The sequence below is a fragment of the Erythranthe guttata genome, chromosome 11 (assembly GCF_056151865.1).
Source record: "Erythranthe guttata isolate IM_541 chromosome 11, IM_541, whole genome shotgun sequence".
NCBI lineage: Eukaryota > Viridiplantae > Streptophyta > Magnoliopsida > Lamiales > Phrymaceae > Erythranthe > Erythranthe guttata.
The window spans coordinates 2,245,082-2,272,229 of NC_142543.1; the positions used below are offsets into that span (position 1 = coordinate 2,245,082).

The 27,148-nt window shown below is 32.6% G+C and overlaps 4 protein-coding genes and 1 long non-coding RNA gene across 5 annotated transcripts; 2 read left to right on the forward strand and 3 right to left on the reverse strand.

Annotated features, from left to right (window-relative positions):
• Positions 1-1,479: 1,479 nt before the first annotated feature.
• LOC105960642 (calmodulin-like protein 3) lies at positions 1,480-2,564 on the forward strand. Its single transcript, XM_012984829.2, has one exon. It carries the CDS (start codon positions 1,671-1,673, stop codon positions 2,295-2,297), a length of 627 nt encoding a protein of 208 aa, XP_012840283.1. The 5' UTR covers positions 1,480-1,670; the 3' UTR covers positions 2,298-2,564.
• Positions 2,565-3,238: 674 nt separating this feature from the next.
• Positions 3,239-8,548, reverse strand: LOC105960684 (uncharacterized). The gene is made up of 5 exons (XM_012984883.2): positions 7,928-8,548; positions 5,167-5,302; positions 3,970-4,187; positions 3,704-3,877; positions 3,239-3,588 (listed from the first exon to the last, which is right to left on the reverse strand). The coding sequence occupies exons 1-5, from the start codon at positions 8,138-8,140 to the stop codon at positions 3,502-3,504; spliced, it is 828 nt and encodes a 275-aa protein (XP_012840337.1). The 5' UTR covers positions 8,141-8,548; the 3' UTR covers positions 3,239-3,501.
• Positions 8,549-10,402: 1,854 nt separating this feature from the next.
• LOC105960683 (receptor-like cytoplasmic kinase 176) lies at positions 10,403-13,579 on the forward strand. Its single transcript, XM_012984882.2, has 6 exons — positions 10,403-10,918; positions 11,203-11,507; positions 11,868-12,003; positions 12,095-12,228; positions 12,309-12,432; positions 13,037-13,579. Exons 1-6 carry the CDS (start codon positions 10,525-10,527, stop codon positions 13,444-13,446), a joined length of 1,503 nt encoding a protein of 500 aa, XP_012840336.2. The 5' UTR covers positions 10,403-10,524; the 3' UTR covers positions 13,447-13,579.
• Positions 13,580-14,553: 974 nt separating this feature from the next.
• LOC148766770 (uncharacterized) lies at positions 14,554-16,176 on the reverse strand. Its single transcript, XR_016034283.1, has 2 exons — positions 15,739-16,176; positions 14,554-15,498 (listed from the first exon to the last, which is right to left on the reverse strand). It is a non-coding gene; the product is annotated as an uncharacterized LOC148766770 (long non-coding RNA).
• A 2,791-nt stretch (positions 16,177-18,967) lies between these two features.
• On the reverse strand, positions 18,968-20,430 carry LOC105960643 (uncharacterized). The gene is made up of 3 exons (XM_012984830.2): positions 20,152-20,430; positions 19,719-19,848; positions 18,968-19,624 (listed from the first exon to the last, which is right to left on the reverse strand). Exons 1-3 carry the CDS (start codon positions 20,282-20,284, stop codon positions 19,129-19,131), a joined length of 759 nt encoding a protein of 252 aa, XP_012840284.2. The 5' UTR covers positions 20,285-20,430; the 3' UTR covers positions 18,968-19,128.
• Positions 20,431-27,148: the final 6,718 nt, after the last annotated feature.

The window sequence follows — 27,148 nt, forward strand, 5'->3', positions numbered from 1 at the left end:
TAAACGGTATTTGTTTTAGACGTCCCATTTACATATTATGTGTCTTTTTTTTTTTTTTTTTTTTTTTTGAATTTTAACAATTTTTAGAATTATATTTCCAAGTTTAACTTGAGTGGAAAATTTTAACAAGTCAATGATCTGAAGTATAAATATTTATTTAAAATCATATAAAGGAAAACAAATTGTTTAAATTATAAAATATTGTAAGTTTGTTGAGATTCTTGTCCCAATAAGAAGGGCAAGATTTGTTTTTTTCCTCTGGAATTGTTGCTACTTTTCCTTCTTAGTCCACAAAAAAGTCAACACCTAACCATTAGACACAAAAAAGTCTTTGGACTGTATGATATTTAGTGAAAACAATTGTTATTCTTAAATGTGTACATAATTTAGTTATATCTAATACTTTATGTGTCAATTTAAATTAGAGCATTTTAATGTATATATATACATAATACATACATAATACCTTAGGAAATGTTCAAATGGAAATTGTCTAAAGTCAATGAGTGACAAAGTGGAATTTGTCATAAAGTGAATTATTCAGTGTGGTGCTGACTACTTCCTATTTGGCGTTTGCAAATATATTTTTTGTTTATATAAAATGGATATATATATATATATATATATATATATATATATATATATATATATATATATATATATATATATATATATATATATATATATATATATATATATATATATATAAACTGTATTATAAAATTGCAATTACTGAGGTAAAAATAGTTGTTAGTGTGAAATGACCAAAATGCCCCTGCAGGGACAAAACGAGGATAATAAGGGAGTATATAAACTTCTTGTAAGAGAATCTTTAGCCAGCTATATGTATCCCAAAACAATGAAACTGCCATGTTACAATATGGTCGTGTCAGCTACAATAATGGGCACAAAATATCAATTTATTATCTTAATTTATTTGAGTAAAAGTACTGGGGACAGATTTTATTTTTCTAAATTTTAAGATTAATTTTTAGACTTTTATATCAATTTACTTTTTGGGGTTAAATTGTGACGTTAAATTACGAAATCACCCCTCATGTTTGGGTAATTATAACCACCCTTCAACTCTGAATCTTCTTACGTGCAATATTCTCCAGTTTGTAACCGTTTTATTCCATTCGAGCTCCAAATTTTGAAACAAGAAGATCATAAAATATGTTTCTTGTCTTGTAAATATCAGACCGTGGTGCATCAGAAACTGCATTTTTGCACAAAACAAGTACAAACTAGATACCATTCCACATAATGTAGAAGATTATGCTGAATTAGACACAATAAATATGAACATGTAAGAAGATTCCTAGTATAAGAGAATGGTTGTAATTATCAAAACATAAGATTTTTTTTTCTTCGTAATTTAACCTGACCTCAGGGGTTAGACCGTAATTTAAAAATAAAAAAACACAAGTGAGAGTGACTATATATACCAATTTTATATGACCATGGGAACTTCCACATCTTTTGCTTTTACTAAAACAAGAAAATAATATTATAATTTCTGCCGTTATGACAGTTTCACGCGGTTTGATCCATCAAACCGCGTTTACTTCACTAACAAAACATTGCTCTCTTTCAACTCTCATCTCATTTCTCAAACTCCATCAACATAAATTCATTCAAAAAACAAAAAAACAAAAAAAAAATAAAAAATGATCACCATACTATTATCCTCTCTTCTCTTCATATTCAGCCTCATCTTCATCAAATTCTCCAACACTAAGAAATATCTCAAGAACATCAAAACCCCACCACAAGATTCTCCAACACAATCAAACCCCACCTCAACCAAACCCAAACCCAAACCCGCCGCCGATCTCCGGGGAGTGTTCGCGACGTTCGACAAGAACAACGACGGCTACATAACGAAGCACGAGCTGAGAGACTCCCTCGAGAAGATCGGTATCGAAGCCGGGGAGAGCGACGTGGCGGATATGGTGCAGAGAGTGGACTCGAATGGAGACGGGCTCATAGATTTCGACGAGTTCTGCGTTCTTTTCGACTCGTTCAAGGACGACGAACAAGGGCAGGTGAAGGTGCATGAAGACGGAGATTTGAGAGAAGCGTTCGACGTGTTCGATGAGAATAGAGATGGATTGATTAGTGTGGAAGAGCTTGGATTAGTTCTCTCTTCAATGGGATTCAATCAGGGAAACAGGATCGATGATTGCAAAGAGATGATTAGACGAGTCGATGTTGATGGAGATGGTATGGTCGATTTTGATGAGTTTCGGAATATGATGAAATCTGGCTTTGCTAGACTTGTTTCAGTTTCTTAATTCTTGATCAAGAATGTTTTTTTTTTTTAATTTTTATGTAATCTTGATTTTTTTTTGATGAAAGAACAGGTGATTTAGAAAGATTCCCTCTTTTGCTGTTAGATTTTTGGTGATTATGTACATTTATAACAATAGACTAGCTTCAATTCTGCAGTTTCGGTTGGTGTGTTATATTACCGTTGATTTACGTACAATCGAGCGCGTATATATCTGTGTAAAAAGTATGTTGAATATGGCTTGATTTCGTGGTTGAAGCTAATTTTTGTACATTGTTTCTACTGTTTAGTTATGTGTTTGGTGATGGATTCAATAGGGAGATTAAAAATAGTGCAAAATGCAGGCCAAGTAAGAACAATTCTATTGTATTATGTTCTGCAAGTGGTGACCTAACGACTGAAGCAAGTGAATTTGTGTTGACTGAGTTCCAATCTCATTGCTAACGAGCGCATACACGAGAGTGTGGTACCAATTTTATTTATTTATTTCCTATTATCTTATAATTTATAACTTATAAGTCACCACGATCCAGGGTTGACTTGTTTAATTTTCGAGTCAGTATCATGTACATAACTAGGGTCCAAAATTTTCTAATACATATATTTTTTAATTTCAAATTGTAGTTGCCTTGCTGTTATTACCAAAAAAAAAAAAAAAACCTGCATCAAAATACTCGCCAAGTGTAATAATAATACAAATTGTGACAACAGACAAGAACATAATTTTCTGATTAAATAAAAGATTATTCGGATATTCCGAAGATTAAAAGCAAAAACACTAGAAAAGCAAGACCACATTGTAATAGATAAGACAAGAGACAATGTCAAATCAAACAAACTCAGAATACACATTCCATTTACAAATGGAAGATGATGCAGCAAAAAGATAAAGCGCAGAAAAAAAGAGAAAAAAAAAGGTAGTAGCACAAAAACTCAAGTGCAGAATAAATACAAAGCCAGTGGCTCTCCATTGATCAGCGAAATCCAGTTATACTAATGCAACACAAAAAGTCCAAATACCAAAAACAAAATGTTATAAAAGTCTTGCATCGGAAAGTAGCAGATTGGCGTTATAACACGGTACTCAGCCAAACGAGACATACGAACTAGGGCCAGAATAAATAAATTAAAAAAAAAAAAACGAGGGCCACGATTGTAGGCTAATAAACCCTGTTAATTATTATTATTACATGCAAAGGATTATTTAATTAGAATACATCGGGGTGAAAACGTCCAGGAAGGGAACCGCCTTGTTGTGCCTGCTTGAGGTGCATTGCAAGAGCGTAGTTGTTCACCTGGAGATTACATTAACAAAAAAGAAATGGTCTCGTATTTCAGACTCGAGTTCACTATAAAATGTGGATCGACATGATTCAAAATCTTATCAATAACCTCACTAATTAAACTGACCTCAAGAGTTCGGAGCTGCTCCTGGTATTGAGACACGAGCTGTTTGAGCTGATGCAACTCCTGACCCCTTTCCTCAAATTCCTTCTGACGCTCGTGTTGGATCGAAACTGCTCTCTTCAGAATAGCATTTTCTTGCAGCACTGCATCTAGTTGCTGCTTTAGCATTATGTTCTCCTACAAAGCATAACACGTATGTCAATTCTATGCAAGAAAAGGAGGGCAGAAGTAAATAATTAAATGATCCGAATAAATGAAGGAACACACACCTCTTGGAAGTTTTTGGCAGCTTCTGCAGTTGCATTTGCACAAATGGACTTCTCCAATGCCTCAAGTGCTCTGGACAAGCGTACCTTAGCATCGTCGATATTTGCTGCACTTACGCATTCTCTAACCAATAGGTCTACCCACTCGGCTCCATCTACAGGAAGATTGCTTCCCATAGGTGGTTCTTCTCTTGGAGCTGTTTCCCCATTATTCCCCCCCACTGTACAACAATCACAAAGTAAAGCATAAGCAATTTACAAAATATTTCACTAAGCGCAGAGATAAGAATTCAAGCATCAACAACGGTCATGAGTTCTGCAAAAAAAAAAAAAAAAAAAAAAAAGAAAAAGCAGGACTATAAAACCACCACAAGCAACACAAGTTGAACTTGATACAACAAATATGACCAGGGAGTTCATTGTTATTGTCCATGAGTAGTCAGTAATCACACCGTTTCCACGCCTAGTCAATAACTATATGACAATAATTATCAAATAACTCTTCAAATAAGTAAGCCATACTTCACGAACAGCCAAAAATAGACAGAAAACAAGTTTTTTCACATATTTATGGGACATTAAAATCTCAGAGGATCTAATTGAAACATTAACGGTGTGCCAGATGCAAAATGTAGGGAATTGAGAACAAACGACAAGGCTAAATAGAGATGACAAAAGCATATCCAAGTCCAATTTTCCTAGACAGATTTTGCTCAGACCATGATTGCCAGGCTATAAAGGAGACTTAATGAAGCAGTACTCTGGACTTCTCGTGAAAAAGGAATCAGCTAGTATAATGAAGACAATACGTAACCAGAATAACTTAAACGACACAGGATAAGTCGAGATTGAAAAGGAAGTTGGACTGACGAGATACTGCAGATGATTATCTACTAATGACATCAGAATCTTATGGACGGACGAGTAGACAACCACACAACTAGAATTGGAAACCTCTTTCATTATAGCATCAGACCGATAATGACCACCTAATTAAAGGTTCAGACGGTAGCCCTAGAGCACAAACATCTACAGGTGATTTTATAATTACCAATGGTTTTATAACTGGGTTTATAAGAAAATTGCTGAAATACTAATTCATATCTAGCTGAATGATATGGAAGCATCTTAAGCAAAGATCACTGAACAAAGCATTGAAAATTAAGCGTTTATCGACGAAGCAAAGAGAGAAAAAAGCACCTTTAGCCGAAAATTGAGGGTCAATTTCCTGTGTAAGATCAGATGTACTTGCTGCAGCACTCAACCGAAGTTCATTTAATCTTTTTATTGCAAGATCCAGATCGTCGCCAGATTCTTCAAGGGCTTTCTCCAGAAACTACAAGGCAAAACCATTAAAACTCAATTAATTAATATAACGCCTCAGGCAAAAGAAATACAAATAATGTATTTCAGATTTTTGCAGTACAGAATTTTCAATCAAAGCATATGCTAAATGTACTACCATACATCCATTCACAAAGATCTAAAGTGTGGAGCTAATTTATTACCATGGTCTTGTGTTTATCAGAGAGCAGGCGTTACGATTCAGAAAAAAATATAAAATCTTGCGAAATGTAGCAATCACACATCGGAGATGAGAATTAAATAGGCGTCGGAAATTTCGGTAGCAAGTTATCATTTTCAAGAAATAATAATGGTCCTTGGATTATACAAGGTAAGTGCTTCGTAGCCCTTTCATAACTTCTTACTCATCAAGCACAACAGGACAGAACTGATTAATACCATGAAAGGCTCCTAAGATTGTTAAGTAGGTCAAAATTTTCAAAATTTAGTCGATTTAGGAAAGAAAAGAAAAAATCTGATAACATATAAGTCCTTTCTTTGACCTACCTTGACTTTAGTGGATTAATTTTTTTTTTGGAGGGACAGGTCTCCAAGTGACCAAGCCTCAAGTCAAGATATGAACACCTTATTCCAACAATGCATTCCAATACAAATGCCCATAGAACAGTGTTATATTTAGAACTAAAAGATTCCTTTTATTACCCACTCTACATAGGTTTTAGTACAGTTAATCTTTGATCACCGAACAATTATGTAATCTTTTATTAGTATATTTATCTATACTCAATTAACCACAACTAGAAAAAATTCCAATCAGCAATGTTTACATATTTCCACGCATCTTTCTCATTTTATAGTAAATAAACTGTTGATATATATAACAAAGACAATCTGACGGTTCCTTTAGGCTTCACTTTGAACCTCTTTAATATATAAACTCCATTTTGGATTTAAGAACAGTAGCCAAAAAAAAAACAATAAGATGCAAGTACATGGTAATAAGTATAGGTTGACATATCAAGTATCTAAGATTTAAAAAATAGATGTAAGAAATTCTAGCACCAACATTAACTTAAGTATCAGCCGTTATCTACACCAAGAACCAAGTAATAACTGTAAATGAGAAAGTTAATACAATCACACATTAAATATCACGAGAACATTTTTTCTTGCCTAGAGTATAGATGTAACTATATTCATGGCTTATATGATAGACTAAGCTAATTAGTTAGGTAATAGAAGACATACGAACAATCCTAGAGAACTAACTAAAACTGTTTTTTAGCGTAACAACATTTTGCCAAGCTCCTACCTGGAACCATTTTTTGTCCATTTATATGTCAAAAATGAGGGGAAATTGTAAACTTCACATTAAACTCGAAAACAAAAGGAGAACGCCTCCTAGCAAATTCTTCACCTCCACAGCCAAGGTTCGTGAAACCAACCAATTCTCCTCATTAGCTCAGGCTTTATTATTGGGTGAACTCATATTGTTGATCTTCCGATGGAAAAAACACGAGAAGAAAATAATCTTATCTGATGTTGGCCAATTGTTGATAAAGTTATTAATATTTGCGCCAAATATTCCAAGATTCTGAGGCTGGGCTGTTAATGCACGTAGCACCAAGTCAAGTCGTACTCTCTCCAAGTGATTACAAAATGTATCTTAAGAAACAAGAAATGTCATTCTTTTTGATAATTTTGGCAACCTTAAATTATGGCTTTTTATGTCCCATATGCAAGTCTTGGAAAAATATGAATTTGTATGTTAGTGATCATGGTTAATTGTGTATAAAATGAACCGGTGCCTCAAAATCTTCCAACGTAATCGCACTGAATTAATGGCATAATGCCATAAAAGCATAACAAAGAATATCATTCTTTTATCACTTACCTTATCCCGTTAAAGTACGAAGACGAATAGAACCCTCACATACTAAGACGATTTTTTTTTTATTTACCATTTTCCTCAATATCTTACACTATGTTAGGAAAGCTTTTGGGAATCAATTTCACCACTTAAGGAACATTGAGGTATTTTATGAAAACTATTTGAAAAAAGTAACGTTCGTTTGTATTTTGAGTTGTAGAATGAGAGGAGACCTTTTATTATGTATAAGAAAGGAAGATTAAATAATAAAGTAATTTTTGTTTATGGCCAGAAATTATTTAAAATCCAGTGGTTAATCGCGAAACACATCAAAACCTTCATGAGCAAAATTAGACTATGACCTACAGAATAGAACCTACTTTGTCCATCTAACGTACCATTCGAACATCGAACTAGTCTACATGATTAAAGCTCGGTTGGTACATCTTAAACCATAGCCACGACAGCAATAGTCAACGAATTAGCAATTATATATTGTCCAAGTTCATTCTAATGATTGTTACTTGTTAGATAAAAGTTTAATTCTACTTCAAAATCTGCAGCTACTATGAATCAATTTACATCCAGAGATGCCTAACATCCCCAAAAAATAAGATTAGTAAATTTTGATAGAGTTCATTCAATACAATAGCCAGTTCACTTCTCATTTCTCGAAAATCACATCTATAAATCACATAAAGCATGAATTACAAATTAAATCCAAATAGAATCAGTTAACAAATTAAGCAAAAAATGGAAAAAAAGAGGGAAAAATCACAAAATAACCTGTCTGTCCATGTCAGGAAAGAGAGCAACGAGATGGTCGAGCGGCGAATTGGAGAACGAGTAGTTGGAAGCGGCGGCGGCTCTCGGCGGAGAGTAATTTCTGCCCGGAGACGATGACGATGTAGAAGAACGGCGGATTCTCTTGGACACTGGCGGCGACGACGGCGATTCCTCAAAGATGTTCGATCTCTTTCCGCACACTACGGCAGACATGTTTCGCTACCACAAGGAAAAAAATTTCTCTCTCTCTCTCTCTCTCTCTACTCCGCCCCCAATTCTCTCATGCAGAATCGACCAAATTCTTTCAACACAACGAATATAAATTAATCCCCAAAATTGAAAAACAAAATTAGAATCAGATCAAGTCAAAATTGAATTGATCCGATAATCCGATTCACAATGATTCCACTCTCTGTATCCTTAATTTATGAGAAATCGACGAGTATAGATATGCGATTATACAGCTCATATATCTGTATCTATTGAATATCTACAATATCTCCTGTATGGATTTCCGCCATGGCTGACTTTTTGTAATTTTCTTCCATTTCGCGGATTTTGATAATGGCGTTTATGGTGGCAGCGGTGAAGGGATGGCTGATATGATATAATAACCGACCTGTGATAATTAATTAGAGAATGCCAATAAGAGTATGCCACGTGGATGTGGAAGAGATTCGTATCGCCGAACAGCATTATTTGCATAAATGGGCTCAACCATAACTTATGGGCCTGAAAATAATAATTAATATATATTGGGCTTTGAATTATGGATCTATCTTCATTTCATCAAGCCCATAAAATAAAATGTACAAAAATCGATTTTAGTTTTAATAATAACGTTTCAATTTCATACAAGATTTTGAGTCTGAATTAGGCAAAATGCAAAGCACGTAATTAATAGTTATTTGAGTTACCTTTCTAATACAGTTTGAATCATCAAGATTGGATGTCGGATGAGAAAGATATTCATGAATAAATGAACGTTGCCTAAAAAAATAATCTTTTGAGTTATCTGAATTTCAAAATGTAACCCATTCGCATAAATTTTTCGCCCGACTTCCAATTTAGCTGATTCAAGTTGTATCAGAATGCTAAATTAAAGGGCAACAATTTTCGTATCTTGAATTTTGCCAAAATCAAGCTATAAAAGCGTCGAAATCCAGTTCGAAGACAAACCGATATTAGTAAAATTGAGAAGATATTTAACATACAACAATTATAATTTTTTTTTTTAAATCTTTCAATTTTAACATTGTTTTAAATTTAATTACTTGACCCCACTAACAATATAGTGGGGAGCAAATGGTATCACTCTTCTTTCCAACAAGGCATCATCAAGTTGTAAAAAGAATGGGATCTTTCACTCCTTTTGTGTCAAAAAAAATTCTTTTGATGGTAGAAAAATAAAAGAAGACCATATAATGGGCTCATTAGATAATTGCAATTTAGTTGCCGGTTGTTGATGAAATGACATCTCAACCCCAAAAGGTAAAAGGGATATTTTTGTACTACCTATAGGGATTTTGCAATCATTAGTCCCTTGACTTTTTTTTTGTATTGGCTTTGACCACACAATTATAGGAATCAGATTTTGATGATCAATAGTACCTAAACATTACCTAAATAGGATTTATTTAGTTCTTAAATTGGAGAACCATATTTAGTGGTTAAATTGGAGAACCAGTAACTATCTTTAAAAAAAACGAGAACTATTCAAATCGATAGAACTTAAGATGATACGAGTTAAGATACATATTGGATGTACTCTAATCTTTAACGGTGGAAATTTGATTGGAAATGATTTCTTCGATTCAATCCTTTTTTTTTTTGAACAATTCTAGATTTCCAAAGTTCTATTTTGATTTTTTTTTTGAAACGGAATTGGAATACATATATTAGATACTCATTTTCGATTTCTAAAATCCCGACTTTTCTTTTTCAAAAAGTTACACTTATAATATCAATATTATACACTTATATTACGGGCGACTAAAAAGTGAAAATTCTGAATTACGTCGATTCCAATCCTACTGTTTTCAATTTGGAAGAAGTATTTTTTCATTCCAATTTCCGATTTTTCTGATTTGTTTTTGGAACATAATTACAATCGACTTTTCACTTAAGAAATATATATTATTTATTTTTTTCCGAAAATGCTAATTTCGACGGTTAGAAATCACCAAACTATTATTCTTTTATGTGAAAAAAACAGCATTATCACCTTGTCAAAATGCACACATCAAATGACAGAATGCTGATATATATAATATATGCTATTAGAATTTATGCAAAGGTGATGATAATACAGAACTGAATCTTTTCCCTGTTCAACAGTCCCTCACAAAGAACAATCTCGTGTGTGTGTGTGTGTGTGTGTGTGTGTGTGTGTGTGTGTGAGAGAGAGAGAGAGAGAGAGAGAGAGAGAGAGAGAGAGAGAGAGAGAGAGAGAGAGAGAGAGAGAGAGAGAGAGAGAGAGAGAGAGAGAGAGAGAGAGAGAGAGAGAGAGAGAGAGGGAGAGAGAGAGAGAGAGAACTGGCCGTTCCCACAAGTAAAGGTGGTGGGGAAAAAAAGTTCTTTTTGTACACAATGTGATCATGGCGATGAATGATGATGCTGCCTTTGCTTTGCCTTCTCTCTCTCTCTCTCTCTCTCTCTCTCTCTCTCTCTCTCTCTCTCTCTCTCTCTCTCACACACACACACACACACACACACACGCTATTTTCCCTCCCTTTTTTGCATCTCTCAAAGACACACTTTCTTATTCCCATGCGCTCTCTAAAGTGATCAACGCCCATGAAAAAAGAAAGGAAAGAAGTGTTTTTTGTTTTTTTGTTTTGTTTCTAGATAGAGAAAATATGGATAACAACAACTGTGGGTGTTGGGCTATTCTGAGGTGCAGTACTGTAATAAGAAGCGCCTGTAATAATTCCGATGCAAGAAACTCATCCGCCACCATTCCGAGGAGTAGTCTTGTTTATGATGCTGCTGGTAATAATGAAATTATTAAATAATTTCTTTGTTTTCTTGCTCTGAATTAGCCCAATTTTGCCTCTGTCTTTGTCGATCGGTATTTTTAGATTAATGGGTACTGGCTGAATCTTTTATTCATACGAAATTGCTGAATCTGACCTCCATTGATTGTCTGTGTCTATGTTGATCATTTGTTCTGTTTAATGCACGTCAACTGTTTGAAGAAAGTCCTCTGAGAAAAAAGTTACATTCTTGAGTCTTAAAGCAAAAGTTATTAATTCTTTTTATTATTGTTAATGTAGCCACCGAGACACGGTATCTGAATGCAAGCAACCGTGAAATGTGCGGTCCAGATGAATCCCGAAACTCATCTGACGACCCCAATTCACATCCGCAACACCAACTTCTTCAATTTAGTTTCCACGAGCTAAAATCCGCCACAGGGAATTTTCGGCCCGATAGCATTCTTGGCGAGGGCGGTTTCGGATTTGTGTTCAAAGGGTGGATAGAGGAGAACGGAACGGGCCCCGCAAAGCCCGGTTCTGGAATCACGGTTGCTGTTAAGAGCTTGAAGCCCGACGGGCTCCAAGGCCATAGAGAATGGGTGGTAATTACTAATTAGTTGATTATGTTCATTATCATAGTCATATGTATAGTGAATGAAAAATGATATATGCTACCACAGTGCCATGGGGGCCATGGCCCCCACTAGATAAAATTCTGGATATATGTTGTATCGAATTGCTAAAAAACTCCTCATGTTATTTTATTGGCAAAACATTTGTTTTAACACTCAACCCCCTAACTAACTAGTGAGTTTTTTAAGAGTAGTTTTCCAAAAAAAATGAAACGTAGGGGTTTTTTTGTAAATGAATTAACATGGGGGAGCTTTTAGCTATTAGAAAAAATACAGGGGTGCTTAATGCAATAAACCCTTTATGACTTGATGAAATTTTTGTTCATGCAGGCAGAGGTAGATTTTCTAGGACAGCTTCATCATCCAAACCTCGTTAAGCTTATCGGATATTGCATCGAAGACGATCAAAGGCTGCTTGTTTACGAATTCATGACTCGTGGAAGCCTCGAAAATCATCTCTTTAGGAGTAAGTTTTATTTTATAATTTTTGCTTTTAAATTATATTGTTTCGATTTTGTAGAAATTAAAAAAAAGAAAAAATCATTTCATGATCGAAGGGACGATACCTCTTCCCTGGTCCAATAGACTCAAGATTGCACTCGGAGCAGCAAAAGGCTTAGCTTTCCTCCATAGTGGCCCCGAGCCTGTCATTTATCGGGACTTCAAAACATCGAACATTTTGCTCGATTCGGTATTTTTAATATAAGTTAAGAAATTAATTCGGTTTCTCCACAGTCGAATTTTCTAACGAATTTTCTTTTTTTTCCTTAGGAGTATAACGCAAAGCTTTCTGATTTTGGTTTGGCGAAAGCCGGTCCACAAGGAGACAAAACGCACGTTTCTACGAGAGTTGTTGGTACATACGGCTACGCAGCTCCCGAATACGTAATGACAGGTATTTAATTATTCATATATATATATATATATATATATATATATATATATATATATATATATATATATATATATATATATATACCACTCTTAATCGTATCTTCCATTTTAAGATTACAAATGAGGAAAACGAGTTTCCACAAAATCAATTACATTACGATTTTCCTTAGGAACCAAAACATACTACAGTTAAACCTCTATAAATTAATACGATCACGACTGACAAAATTCAATTAATTTAACGAAATATTAAATTATCGAGCTAATAATTTAGTACGTTTTTACTGAGTCGGGACAGTAAGAAATTATTATTTAAGCGAGGTTATTAGTTTATCGAGTATTAATTTATCGAGGTTCTACTGTAGATATTTTCAATAATTTAGCGAAATATTAAATTATCGAGCTAATAATTTAGTACGTTTTTACCGAGTCGGGACAGTAAGAAATTATTATTTAAACGAGGTTATTAATTTATCGAGTATTAATTTATCGATGTTCTACTGGAGATATTTTCAATATTTTTTTTTTGTTTTTGTTTTTATTTACTAATTCAAAATCCACGAACCAAACAGCGCCTAAATTAAACGACCTCGTATTTCTCTCAGGTCACTTGACTTCAAAGAGCGACGTGTACAGCTTCGGAGTCGTACTTCTAGAGATTCTAACGGGTAGAAGGTCGATGGACAAGAAACGCCCTAGCGGAGAGCAAAATCTCGTGACGTGGGCAAGGGCGTATTTGTCCGACAAACGAAAGATTTACCAGATAGTGGACCCACGCCTCGAGCTGAACTACTCAATCAAAGGCGTGCAGAAGGTGTCTCAATTAGCCTGCAGTTGCCTGAGCAGAGATACTAAATCACGCCCCTCGATGGATGAAGTTGTTAAGGTTCTTACGTCGCTGCAAGAACTGAACGACCTCGCGATATTGTCGTGTCACACTCGGTTTTCTCAGGCGGGCAGGCGAAAGAAGAAACTCGATTCTCCATTCATATCTGGCAAACATCGTTGTAAATAACGGAACTGCCGTTTTCGTAGATTGTTCTGTAATATTGCTTGTTGGTTCTAACACTATTGTATGTTTTATTTTGTGTGTTTTTTTATGAATGTTTGAAACTTTAAATTTTAATATTATATTAAATTTATTGTTATTCTTTTTTTTTTTTTTTTTAATAAATGAAATAAAAATCTGACATGGTTTCTTAAATAATAGCGTAAATTACAACCACTTAGGGTATGGTCAATTTACGAAAAAACCCCTCTTGTTTGGATAATTACATCTACCCCCTCAACTATGATTTTTTCTTACACCTCCACCTTTATGGTGTCAAATTCAATATAATCATCTAGATTTCGTGGAATGTGCTCTAATTTGTACTTGTTTGTATAAAAATACAGTTTCTGATGCACCACAATCAGATATATACAAGCCAAAAAACACATTTTATGATCATCTTGCTTCAAAATGTGGAGTTTGAATGTGATAAAGCGGGTACAAAAGCGACAATATTACATACAATCTTGAAGATTCCACTAAATTTGAAACCGCAAGATTGGACGTGTAAGAAGATTTATAGTTGAGGGGGTGATTGTAACTATTTATCCCTAAATAATAAAAATAATTAATAAAAGTACTAAAAGGGTTTATATATAAATATATCACGGCTCGTCTCGTTTTTTTCGGAGGTCGGTCACTAGAGTATTCGGAGATCTCTTACGTCCAACCGGAACATCCGATTTTGGAGTTTCCAATTATCGCATTTTTCAAGAGGGCATTACAGTAGCAGGTTTATTACATATATACTTATTGAAAATGTTTTATAAGAAATAATTATTTGGTGTAAATGCTAAATATTAACAATGATGAATAATTTGAATTGAAATAAAATATATACAATAGTTATATACTTGGTTCTGAATTAAATGGATAAACGAGACAGAGGCTAATCAAGAATCAATTTCTTATAAATTACCAAAATAAAAGAAACCCTAACTCTGCAACTCACCGGGTTTCTATATACGCTACACCCGGTTACCTGGTTACAACCGTACCCACCGTACTTTCGCACTTGTTAGAATTATTTCGTGCAAATTAATTATATATTTGTGTCCGATGAATTTCAGATTCAGTTTTTAATACCGTTTTACTGTTTTACGAAGAGTTGCAACAGTTAATGAAACAGTAATAAAAAGACACAAATTTTAAAGTGGTTCGGATACAATTGTACCCTACATCCACGGGGACCTGCAAATGAAATTCACTAATCTTTAGTTTTACGAATACAATAATAGGACTTAATCGAAATGCAAAGACTCCCTCTTTGTAGACGCCGTTCTTGTATCCTACGCTTAATTGTCAATCTTCACTTTGCAGCACGTCCTTTTTCCACACGGTTGAAATTCCTTCAACGCTGAGTCCCTCAGTCGGCGGATCGACCTCCTCCCGAGATCTTCTGAGTTCTCCTCCCGAAGAACCGATCTTCTTTTCGGTGAAAGAAGCAAATCCTTTTTTTCTGTTTTCTCGAATTAAGATCAAAAGGTCTGGAGCAGCAACGTAAGAGCAGAAAAATAAATTTTCTCTCCAAAAATAAAAGGGACAACCTAAAACAACGTTGATGCTCCCCCTCTTATACTTCCTTAGGTGAATTAGTAGAGCCCTACACAAAAGTGGAGCCCATTAGGTTATTTTATCTCACGTAAGAAAAAGAGAGTTGTGTAACAAAGGAAATCCTTTTCCAAATAAAATTCCTTGTTAAACAAAAACACTTAGGCAATTAAATAAATTAATGACAAAATAAGAGTTAAAAGAACTAAGGAAACTTCCCTAGCTGTAAACACGTTTTTCACACTCGTGTTGAAAAACCGAAATTAGAATCCTCCCGGATTCTAACAGCACTCTATATTTGCATGTGTCCGAGCGAAATAGGTAGTTATAACCAATACACGCGTATGATAAGATCAAACTGTAATCACCTTGCAAATCTTTACGGTAACGTAAAACGGCCTATATATACACACGATGCCTCGATGAACACCGTACCGCCTCCAAAATCGACATATTAAGAGCTATCTGCATCATTAAATCATTAATGTAATGACTAACTAATTAATGATCATTATATCATCTGAATTTTGAATTGAAAGATTATTTTTTATTTTATTTTTTTCCATAAAGAAGATAATGTTGGATTAATTAAAACAAGAAAACTTGAATAATATATATATAATATAAAATTGTTGAAAAGGGAGAATGAGATATATAGAGAGAGTGATATTGGCGCGGCTCAATCTGAGATCGTTCTTTACAAACCTTCATGTGTAAACCCGTCTTCGGATTGAACCTCACCAACATCGCTTTCTTTAATTTACCCAACCCGAATTCCGAATTCGATTTTATACACCAAGATTGTGATTATGAAAATTAGCCAAAATACCCGAAACCACTTATAAAAAAAAGTTTGAGGATTTATTTGATTGATAAAAACATCGCAAACTTCAATTAAAACCGAAGAAGAAGACGACGACCAATTAGAACAACGTGAGTTCAAAAAAAAAAACTCTTACTACGGCTACGGTTTAAACACAATCGATAAACGAAGAAGAAGAGAAACAAGAAAGAGAAGAGAGCCATAATAATGTGAAATAAACATAGAAGCTAATTTAATTTACATGAGAAAATCAAATTAAGAAGCCATTACATATAAAAATGATCACTCATGCAATTAATTAATGCTATATATATTAAACGGAGAAGAATTAAGAAGAGGGTTTTTGCATTGGGATGTGGAAGGAGAAGAAGGTGAGGAAAATGATGATATATATATATATATATGTGTGTATATATATATATATATATATATATATATATATATATATATATATATATATGAAATGGAGGGAACAAATACAACTTTTAGGGTTTCCATGCTTAGTTTACACTCAACAAAAATATGTATATAATAATTAAATAAATAAATAAATTAGAGTTTGATTTAATTCCTTCTTCTCCTGCGCATGCATCTCCAAATATTCCCCCACCCAAGAAACACAAAATCCCCTTTTTATTGTACCTTTGTCTTCATTATTTATTTTATTTTATTTGTACTCCCTTTATATATATATATATATTATATATACATACATATATATATATACACACCATGCTCCAAAGTTTGATTATTTAATTTAGTGAGAGTGTGACATTAATTAATTGTGTCGTGTTGGCTTATTTGCACATCTTTTGTTTATAATCATGGGAGTGAACAAATCACTCCCGACACCTTAATTAATACTAATCATTTCATTTGTCCAAGGTTAGCAATTCACATTTTTCAAATATTAAAATAAATAAAAATTGAATTAAGTTAATGGTTAACAATAAATTCATACAAATAAGGACATTTACCTTTTTGAATTTAGCAATAGATCCACCATATATAGCTTAATTAGATTTAATCCACAACTTGTCCACAATGTATTTAGTTAAATTTGATAGTGTACACACAACTTAATTAGTGTAGTTTAATCTAATTGCGCGTAAATGATGCAGAATCAGTCAGCACTCAAGTTGGGTAGCTCGGGAATCCCCCCCGAGTTTAAGAGTTTATACTGAACGGAGAATACACAACTTAGTCAATTGGTACAATTCATATGTGGATGATTATACATACAACGGAATTGCGAGGAACTTATAGCAAATAACAAATTGTTTTGTCCTTATAGCAAAAATAAAACAAATAATGTCCTTATAGCAAATTAGTTTAATGACGATGGACTCTTAAGCAATTTTCGCCTACCACGAGCGAAAAGTGAACCGATCATCTGAAAAAATGTTGGTAGATGGATTCAAATTCAGGTCATTGAATGCTGACTCTCGTAACCTACCAACTTGACCACTCTTGCCGAAAATACTGCATGTTAATATTCGTCGAATATGTCACATGTTTGACTATTTAGTTAGTCAAATGATCAATTAAGAAATGCACAATGGAAAAAAAAGCAACATGGTATTGGAAACAGGGGTGCTTGATTTTGTTTAATGAAGTAACCCCAAATTAAGGGCAAATTAAATAAAAGAGTTGCAATATTTGTCACACAAAAGTTAACACAAAGAACACGCAGTGGAGTGTGGAGAATGTTAAAAAGAAGGCAAAGATGAAACAGTGGCGCCAAATGAGGGGAGTGGGATGTGGTATGAAAAAGACAAGGGGTCGACAACCAATCCTTGGTTTTGCTAAACTTTTTGTAATTCCAATTTTACCCTTTCTTTTTTTCCTTGAATTTTTTTTTTTAAAACCCCCAAAAACTCGGTTTAGACTTCCAAAAAGCGACCCTCAATTTTTTTAATAATATCGTTCAAACGCGATTTTGATCATTTCGAGTCTGAATTTGGCAAAAATTTTAAAAAAATATTGTAGGTCTTTGAGTTGAGTTAGTTTTTTTAATTCAACTTGAGTTATCAAAATTAATTGGATGTCGGGGGTGAGATATCTACACTAATCAATGAAAAAAGTGCCGAGTAATTCGATGTTTAGAGTTGTCTAATATTCAAAATGTAACGCGCAGTCATGCATAATCTTATTACTCAACAACCAGTTTAGATGATTTCAAATTGGATTAATTAAAAAGCTAACATTAGAACCACAATTTTGAATTTAGCCAAAATCAAATAAGTGAAAAGCACGTTTGAAGCTGAAACGATATTAGTAAAATTGAGAAGACGTCGTTCAACATTTCATTTTATACAAATAATACTCTTTCTGTTTCAAACTTTTTTTTTTTTCAATTATTTATCACCTTAAAATTTGAATGATTAATTGATAATAAGTAAAATTTCTTCTTGAAATAGTTTTTTTTTTTTCTTTTTTCGTGAAGAGGTAAAATGTGTAGTCGAAGGGTATAACTGAAAATAAGTAAAATGGTTGTGGTGTCTAAAGTAATACAAGTAAAAATTCGGGTATTTCTTAATTCGGGCCAAAGATGCGGGGGTGAACTTCAATTAAACTTTTGTGCTGCATTCTTGGAGAATTACATACGTGCCCAAAAGGACCAAAACCTAATTAACTGAGAGTTAGTTGATCTTCAAACTAATTGGGTCAATTAATAAAAAAATGGATCGTCTTTGGGCCCTTTTTAGCTTAAGCCCACGCCTCATGGCCCATTATCTAACATATAAACTTTTTTTTTTATATATATATATTTTTTTAATTTTAAAGAGTATATAAATCAAGTTGAACCATATTAGCTTTGGTAAATTTCATGGAGAACCATATGTTAAATTTAATTTAGTTTTTCTTGCATGAATTTTAATTTCCGTTAATAAGTAACGGAAATTAAAATTTTGGAATTGGAATTAATTTTGTATTTCTGAAAAAAGTTGAATTTTTTTCGAAGAGTTTAATAATTAATTCCGATCGATTCCGAAACCGAAATCAAAATCCAAAACCGAAACCAATACCCCTTGTTGAAATTCATATCCATTAATAACATACATAACAATACAATCACAAAAAATAACACATTCAACACAACTCAGTGAGTTTGTTCCAATTCAACACTACTCACAAACAGAGAAATTGACAGAAGAAATCACACATAATATGCATAAACGAAACTTCATCATTAAATAAAATTACTGCCTAAATTAAATAAATTATTATAATTTATAAGCCATAATATAATAATTAATCAGCACACATCATTAGAGGAAAAATGGCGTTCCGGTCGTGAATATTTCATTATCCGGGCTGCTGCAGCCTCCGATTCCAAACAACGGCGGCGCGACGAAATAATTATTACTAACGTCGAACAAATTAGGCATCATCGTCATCATCATAAATGCATCCTCCTCAATGAAATCCAACGGGGGCGAGTATCGCATATTATCGATCAATATCGGACAATCGTTACTATAGTAGTCTAGTTCTTCAATATTATTTAATTTAATTAGGTTTTGATCTTCGTCGTCGTCTTGGTGATCGACCCAAGAATCGACAACATTACTATTGTCCGCAGTAGTTTCTTTCTTCTCTCCCACGTGTTCTTGATGACGACTCGTCGTCGACAATGATAGTTGCCGTTTTTTACTAGTCGTCGTAATAGTGGGACAAAGTTTAGTCTTGTTCAAATGTGTATTCCAATAGTTCTTCACTTCGTTGTCCGTACGCCCCGGTAGCCTACCCGCAATCAACGACCATCTTCACAAAAAATAAAATACAAAAATGTTCATATATTAGACCACATTATTAAGTATAATTAGTGTAGATATTAATTAATTAGTTAATTAATTACCGGTTGCCTAGTAGCTTATGAAGCCTAATTATGAGATCCTTTTCATCTTCAGACATCATACCATGTTTGATGTTTGGTCTCAAATAGTTCTTCCATCTCAGCCTGCAGCTCTTACCACCCCTCATCAAACCTAATCACAACAAAAAAAAAAAATTAAAAAAAAAAATAATTAAAATTAAAAAATCCCATCACAAATGAAATTACATGCAGAATAAAATTGCCTCATTAATACAAAGGGAATTTGTAATTTATAATATATTTTCTAGTAATTTAATTAGTAAATTAAAACTCACTCAAGAATCAAGTCCTTCCAAAGAATCAAATCAAGTCGTGCAAAATACGCACAAGCGCGTAGCATATCGAATGAACGAATGCATATATGTATTTTGATTAAATTAAAGGAGTAATAAAATAAAATAAAATAAAATAAAACCTGATTTTTTGGAAAGAGTAGTCCAGTTTCCTTCTCCATGAGTCTCCACATATTTCCTAAGTATAAAGTCTTCTTCTGGCTTCCAAAAACCCTTCTTAAACCTCGGCTTCGACTCTTTGCTCGTGCCCTCCATGAATATGTGTTTTTTTCCGTTTCGTCGATATGTAGATATATATAGCTGAGAGAGAGAGAGAGAGAGAGAGAGAGAGAGAGAGAGAGAGAGAGAGAGAGAGAGAGAGAGAGAGAGAGAGAGAGAGAGAGATGTGTCTATCTATACTTAGAAGGATTGTGTGCGTGTAGATAATTTATATAATGGTAAATTATCGGATATATTTCACCAGATGTAACATTTACGTAAGTATGGAGCCCTTAAATTGTGTTCATTGATTTGGTCGTTGCTAACTTAAATTCAAAAGGAAATCAATATATTCCACTACAAGCTAAGGCAAAGTACTAAAGGTAGAAAAACACATGATTTGCATATTATTGGTAGACAATGAGACAAAGGTTGTGACATATAGATAGTGAATTATAAAATTCTAAAAAAAATAAAAAAAAAAAAATCTTGAATTTTAGTTTAATTATTCAAAAAAAAAAAAAAAAGATCGGTTAAATATTATATTATATCATTCTATCGTATTTATCCGACTAATCAACACTCTTGTAAAGAAGATATGTAAATAATTAGGAAGAAAATGGTCAATTTCTAATAATTTGAGGAGGATATTTTATTTTGAAACTAATTATATTCTAATTAATATAATATTTATTAAACATGAAAATAATAATGGAGTGTGTCGTATAATAGTAGTAATGGATAATGATTGCTCTGAAAAGAAGATCTCATGCACGTAAAAAAGATGAGGTACTAAATTCTGAAATAAATTATATCTTCATGAATGTGAGTAGTTAGGGAAGAAAGTTAGTTCCTGCCATTAACATACATATATATAGTACTACTGCATATATATATATATTCTGTATATATACATTCTGTCATTTGCAGCTTTTAAAGGTGGCCACTAACTCTAATATTTCAAAAGCATATGCAAATATGACAGATATATATTTTTGGTGAACTAATGCTAATTACTAAGAAATGGCATATTTATTTATATTTAGGGATGGTAATTAAATCCGCCCCGCCTCAGATTTACGGAGTAATTTCCAATCTGATAGCTAATTTGGCGGGTACGGGTTTCGAACATATGCACCCTTACGAGCCTCACATCTAAACCCTACCCATTTATATATTTTCTATATTATAAGATACTAATTTTTAGACATTTTTAATTAAATAAACTATAAATACAATAAAATAAAAGGAAATTGCAGGTCCAGGGCGGGAAGGGGTTAACGGGTACAAGTGGAAAATTTTACTAGCGGGGCGGGTGCGGGTTTTCCAAGGAAATCCTTTTGCTAGATATCATCATATTGAAATAATAATGCCTTTATCCATACCATATTTTCTCTTTTTTTTTTTTTTTTTTTTATTCACAAATATCATAAATAATGATTATCTGAATTAATGTAAACTCTTAAAAATAATATAAATTTAATTTGCAGACATGAAATTGAGAAATGACTGAGTGAAGGGACACCACTGAGCCATGCATTGTAAATAGCTAGCAAGAACTGATAATGCTATAATATAATGGCAGTAGTACAAATATTACCATTTTATATATAGTGATCTTTTAGGCTGGCTTTCATTTTTTTTTTTTTAGTTTAATTTGCAGATCAAACTATTTTATTATATTCTTTCACAATTTATTTATTTAATTAATTTTGTGTGTTTGTTGCATCAATCAATTGCTCAATCATAGAATTTGTGTAATAATAGAGAGAAAACAAATGAATCATCACAAGATATCTCTTTTAATTTCCTACAGGCAAATGTTTTTGGACTGACAGAAAAAACATCAGTTTCACAAATGCATCTTCTTTTTATGCTTCAACTATATCCCACCTAAAAATTATGCATGCACTACTGGTAATTCGACTCGTGCGATGCACGGGATTGAAATAATAATAATAATTAAAAAAAAATCAATTTATTCAATAATCCCGTTGATAATCTGATCAATTTACTTTAAGCCGAACCCACGATCAACATATATATATATATATATATATATATATATATATATATATATATATAATTGTTAGATGATGAAGAATTAATTTTTATTTTATTGATGCGTAACGATTTGACTCGAAAAATCTAGAAATATAATTTCGTCGGCATATAATTTATCTAATTAATTAATAAGACCTTATAAAAAAATTTAATTATGACTTTATTGTTTTAAGAAACTTAAACCTACATTTTTTTAATTAACATTTCTTATCGTACATAAAACAATAAAAAAATATATTCTCAAAAAGGAAAATAAATATTACTACAGAAAATACTCCAATAAGTCTTGGCCCAACAAGTCTTACAGGCCCAATTAGATAGCAACAAACAAATAAACGATTAAGCCCAATTATAGTTGTCCCATATTGAAGTACAAATTAATGACATCTTATATAATATAGAGTAAATTACAAACACCTCCTGAGGTATGGTCAAATTACAAAAATCCCCCTCTTGTTTGGATAATTACATCTACCCCCCTCAACTATGATTTTTTCTTACACCGCCGCCCATTCAACATAATCATCTAGATTCCGTGGAATGTGCTCTAGTTTTTACTCGTTTTGTGTAAAAATACAGTTTCCGATGCACCACAAACTGATATATACAAGCTAAAAATCGCATATTATGATCATCTTGCTTCATAATGTAGAGTTTGAATGGGATAAAACGGGTACACAAGTGATAATATTCCATATAATCTCGAAGATTCCACTAAATTTGAGGAGTTGAGGGGGTGGTTGTAATTATCCAAACAAGAGGGGTGTTTTTGTAATTTGACCATACCTCAGGGGGTGTTTGTAATTTACCCTATAATATAAATAAACAATATATTATACCTCTGGCTTTGGAGCAAACGAGTCTGTGTCAAATGGCCAAATTTTGAATTCATTTGACAACGATTGTTATGTCGAGCTTGTCACACATTGTTTAACCTAGTGTAGTTTGCGTCTCTCGTACGGTTTGCAAGTTATTATACGAGAATGGAGATTTACCCAGTGCACCTATATAGTTGGCCGCATGTTCCTTCTTTACAAATATATCATTTAAAAAAAATGATTTTTTGATTTTTTTCGAAAATAAAATATGCGGTGGTAGTACATTTTGCCATTATCAATATAAAATTTGTCAACAAAAATATAATTCCATGAATGTCAACTATATATTAGAGAAGTTGGGGACCTCTTTGGATAAAATTAACTTTTTTTCCCCAAATGGGGACCGATTTGAATGTAATTATTATTCCAAATGGGGACCTATTTTCAACTAATTTAAAAGAATAGATAGAACAAAATTTTATTTCAAATCCAAAAAGTCAATGGAAGTCCCGTATTGGTATAGTTCAATTGGTTATGGGTCGTAAGTAGGGGTGTAAACGAGCCGAGCTCGAGCCGAGCTCGCCTCTTTTGGCTGGCTCGAGCTCGAGCTCGAGTTTATTTTGTCGAGCTCGAGCTCGAGCTCGAGCTCGCGAGCTCCTCTTTTTTGGCTCGAGCTCGAGCTCGTGTCAATTGTGTCGAGCTCGAGCTCGAGCCCATTGTCTTTTTTTTTTTTTTTTAACATTTTTTAATTATTATTTTATTATTAAAAATTATTTAAAAAAATAAAAAAATAAAAACTAAATTGTAATTATATATATTTTTAATATTTGTATTTATTTCTATAATATTTTACATTATTATACATTATTTAAATAAAAATAACATATAAAAAATAAAAAACATAATAAAAAAATAATAATAAATCCGGCTCGCGAGCCGGCTCGCGAGCTCATGAACAACTGAAAACCGGCTCGAGCTCGGCTCATCAGAAAGCTCGAGCTCGCGAGCTCGAGCTCGAGCTCGAAAATCTCGAGTTCGAGTTCGAGCTTTTTACGAGCCGGCTCTTCGAGCTCACGAGTCGGCTCGGCTCGTTTACACCCCTAGTCGTAAGTTAGTGTAAAGTCTTAGGATCGAAAACTGACAACCGTAGTGTGAAAATTCCGACTTTAATGAGAGTTGATTCCTTGTTTACACCTGATCTAAGTCCGCAACCCTAACAAACCATTGGGTCACCATGATTTTCGTTCCTCTATTAAAATTTCGGGTTTTTTTTTTTTCAAGAAATTCGACGTGGGAAATATTAGCCACTCAATACTTTATATCAAGAGTTGAATTCTTTATCCATTACCAAAGTAAAACAGTCATGAAATTCAAATTAATAATTTAGTGGTCCTTTATTAAGAAAAAAATTTCAAGAATATATCTCATTTTGGATAATAATGGACATAGTCTTATTATTTTGGATAATAATGGACTTATTTCATGTCTATTTTTTCAAGAATACCCTAAAATAAAATTTACTGGCTCTCACAATTAGGAATGGAAGTCGGATGCAACGGATTGAAATTATCCTTTTTGGAAAAAAAATCATTCTTTTTGGGAAGCACAAAACTACTTACAATTCCAAAATTTTATTGGTGTATTTCTGAAAGAAAAAATTGAGATTTGAGAGAATTAGAGAAGAACGTGATTTTGTATTAGTTATATTTAGTGAACTAGAGAGATTAAATTTGCCCCTTGTGACATAATATTATATATTTGAAAATAAATAATAAAAATGAAAAAAAAAAAGGGTGACACGTGGGCTCAAACCAGATATGACTAATCATATCGACAAGGGATTAATTTGCCCAGGTCTTGGGATTCTCACATGCAACGCACGTGACTATTGTTCCCTCCAAATCTTATTTCTGATACAGACTTTTGTGCTTTGAGAGAGACAATCATGTCAAGTTCAAAGGTAGCAGCATACTAAATACATGTACCTTGTGCTTTAAGTGATGTATATACATCTACATACACTTAATACATATATATATATTTTTTTATTGAGTTGTTATTTTCTTTAATTTTTGCCATTTCAAGTTGTATATTTTAATTTGCACCATGGAAGAAAAAAAAAATAGGTAGACATAAGAACATATGGTTTTTTGTTTAGTCATTGTTGAATGGTTTAAGAGGGCACACTTGTCTAAAGGGATTTATTTAATATATATATAATAATTTTTGAAAATACGAATAAATAGGACAAATTACGGCCACTCCTCTAAGGTAATGTGAAATTACGAAAAAAATCCTTCATGTACGTCCTTATAGTATCAAATTTATTTACTGGATGAGAGATTTTTTTCTAAGAAAATACATAATTGAGGGATACATAATTGTAATTGTCCAGACATAAATGGACTTTTTTGTAATTTAACCGTAACTCAGGGATGGCTTATATATATATCGATCTATTTTACAATTTTTTAGAGCTTGGCACCATCAAATTTGGATCAAAATTCAATGTTTATTTTACATGGATTTATTTTATTTATTTATAGTGAGATTGAGACATAGGAGTAATTGATATATATGTAAAAGGCCAAAGGGGGGATGAACTTTGAAACATATACTATGAAACAAAATTAAATAAATGTAATTAATTGGAAAACACATTGTCCAAAACCTTGTGTACATGCCATAATTTTTTTTGTCTTTTTGAGTCATTTCACCATGCACATCAATATAATGACCCTCTTAATAATAATTAATTATTTAAATTATTTTTTTGACTCTTTTAATAATTATATATATTTTTTAAATAATTTTTTTGACTCTTTTAATAATTATTAATAGTACTTTCAAGTTTCAAGAGTGAAAATGGTTGGATTCATGTCTCTGCTGTGTATACGTGCTTGCCTGCTTTTTTTTATACACGTGTGGTGTGGCACTAGCTACAAAACCCAAATATTACTATTTTTTATTTAATTTATTTAATTGAAATAGTACTAATCATGAGTTATTTATAATGTCCTAACATATATTTAATTGATTGATAAAACAAACAAACATATATTTAATTGGGACGGTTTAGAAACTCAAATGAGAGTACAATACAAAGAACATAGTTTAATTTTATATTAAAATAATGCACATAATAGAATTTTGAAGATTTTTATATATAAAAAATAAATAAAAAATTAGATGTTGTATCACTTAGTTGAAATAATTAGATAAAAACAAGATTGCAGGTCTCTGCACACGAGTAGATGATCTAATTAGAGACGTTGGTCAACGATTAAATGAATGAGATTGACCCATTAACTTAATTATTTGTAGATGAGTTGTACTTTGGGCCTTTTATAACGGCCCAATATGGAAAGAACAATTTGTTGCGAGTCTTTTCAGTTGGTTCAATTATGTATATATCGAAATTTTATTTTCAATTACATTTTTTAAAAAATAAAAAATATGAGAATTAGTAATTACGATTTCAAATTCTAATTTGGGTGAAGAGCGCGAGGGACACACACATTGAATGCGTGTTGGATAACCACACAACAGTGTAATATGTCCTAACATATAATTATTTAATTGATTAATCACAGTAGAATACAAAGAACATAATTCAATTTTATATTTAATAATGCACATAATAAAAGTTTGATTTTTTTTTATATATATATTAAAAATAAATAAAAAATTGATGAAGTATCACTTAGTTGAAATAATTAGATAGAAACGAGAGAGCAGGTCACTGCACGTAAACATGTGATCTAATTAGAGACGTCGGTCAACAATTTGATTAACGAAATTAACCCATTAACTTAATTATTTGTAGATGGGTTGTACTTTAGGTCTTTTATAATGGTCCAATATGGAAAGAACAACTCTTGAGTCTTTTCAATCGGCCCAATTATGTATATTAAAATTTTATTTTCAATTACATTTTCCAAAACAAAATGATAATTATAATTAGTAATTACGATTTCAAATTCTAATTTGGGTGAAGAGCGTGAAGGACACGCTCATTGAGTGCGTGTTGGATTGCCAC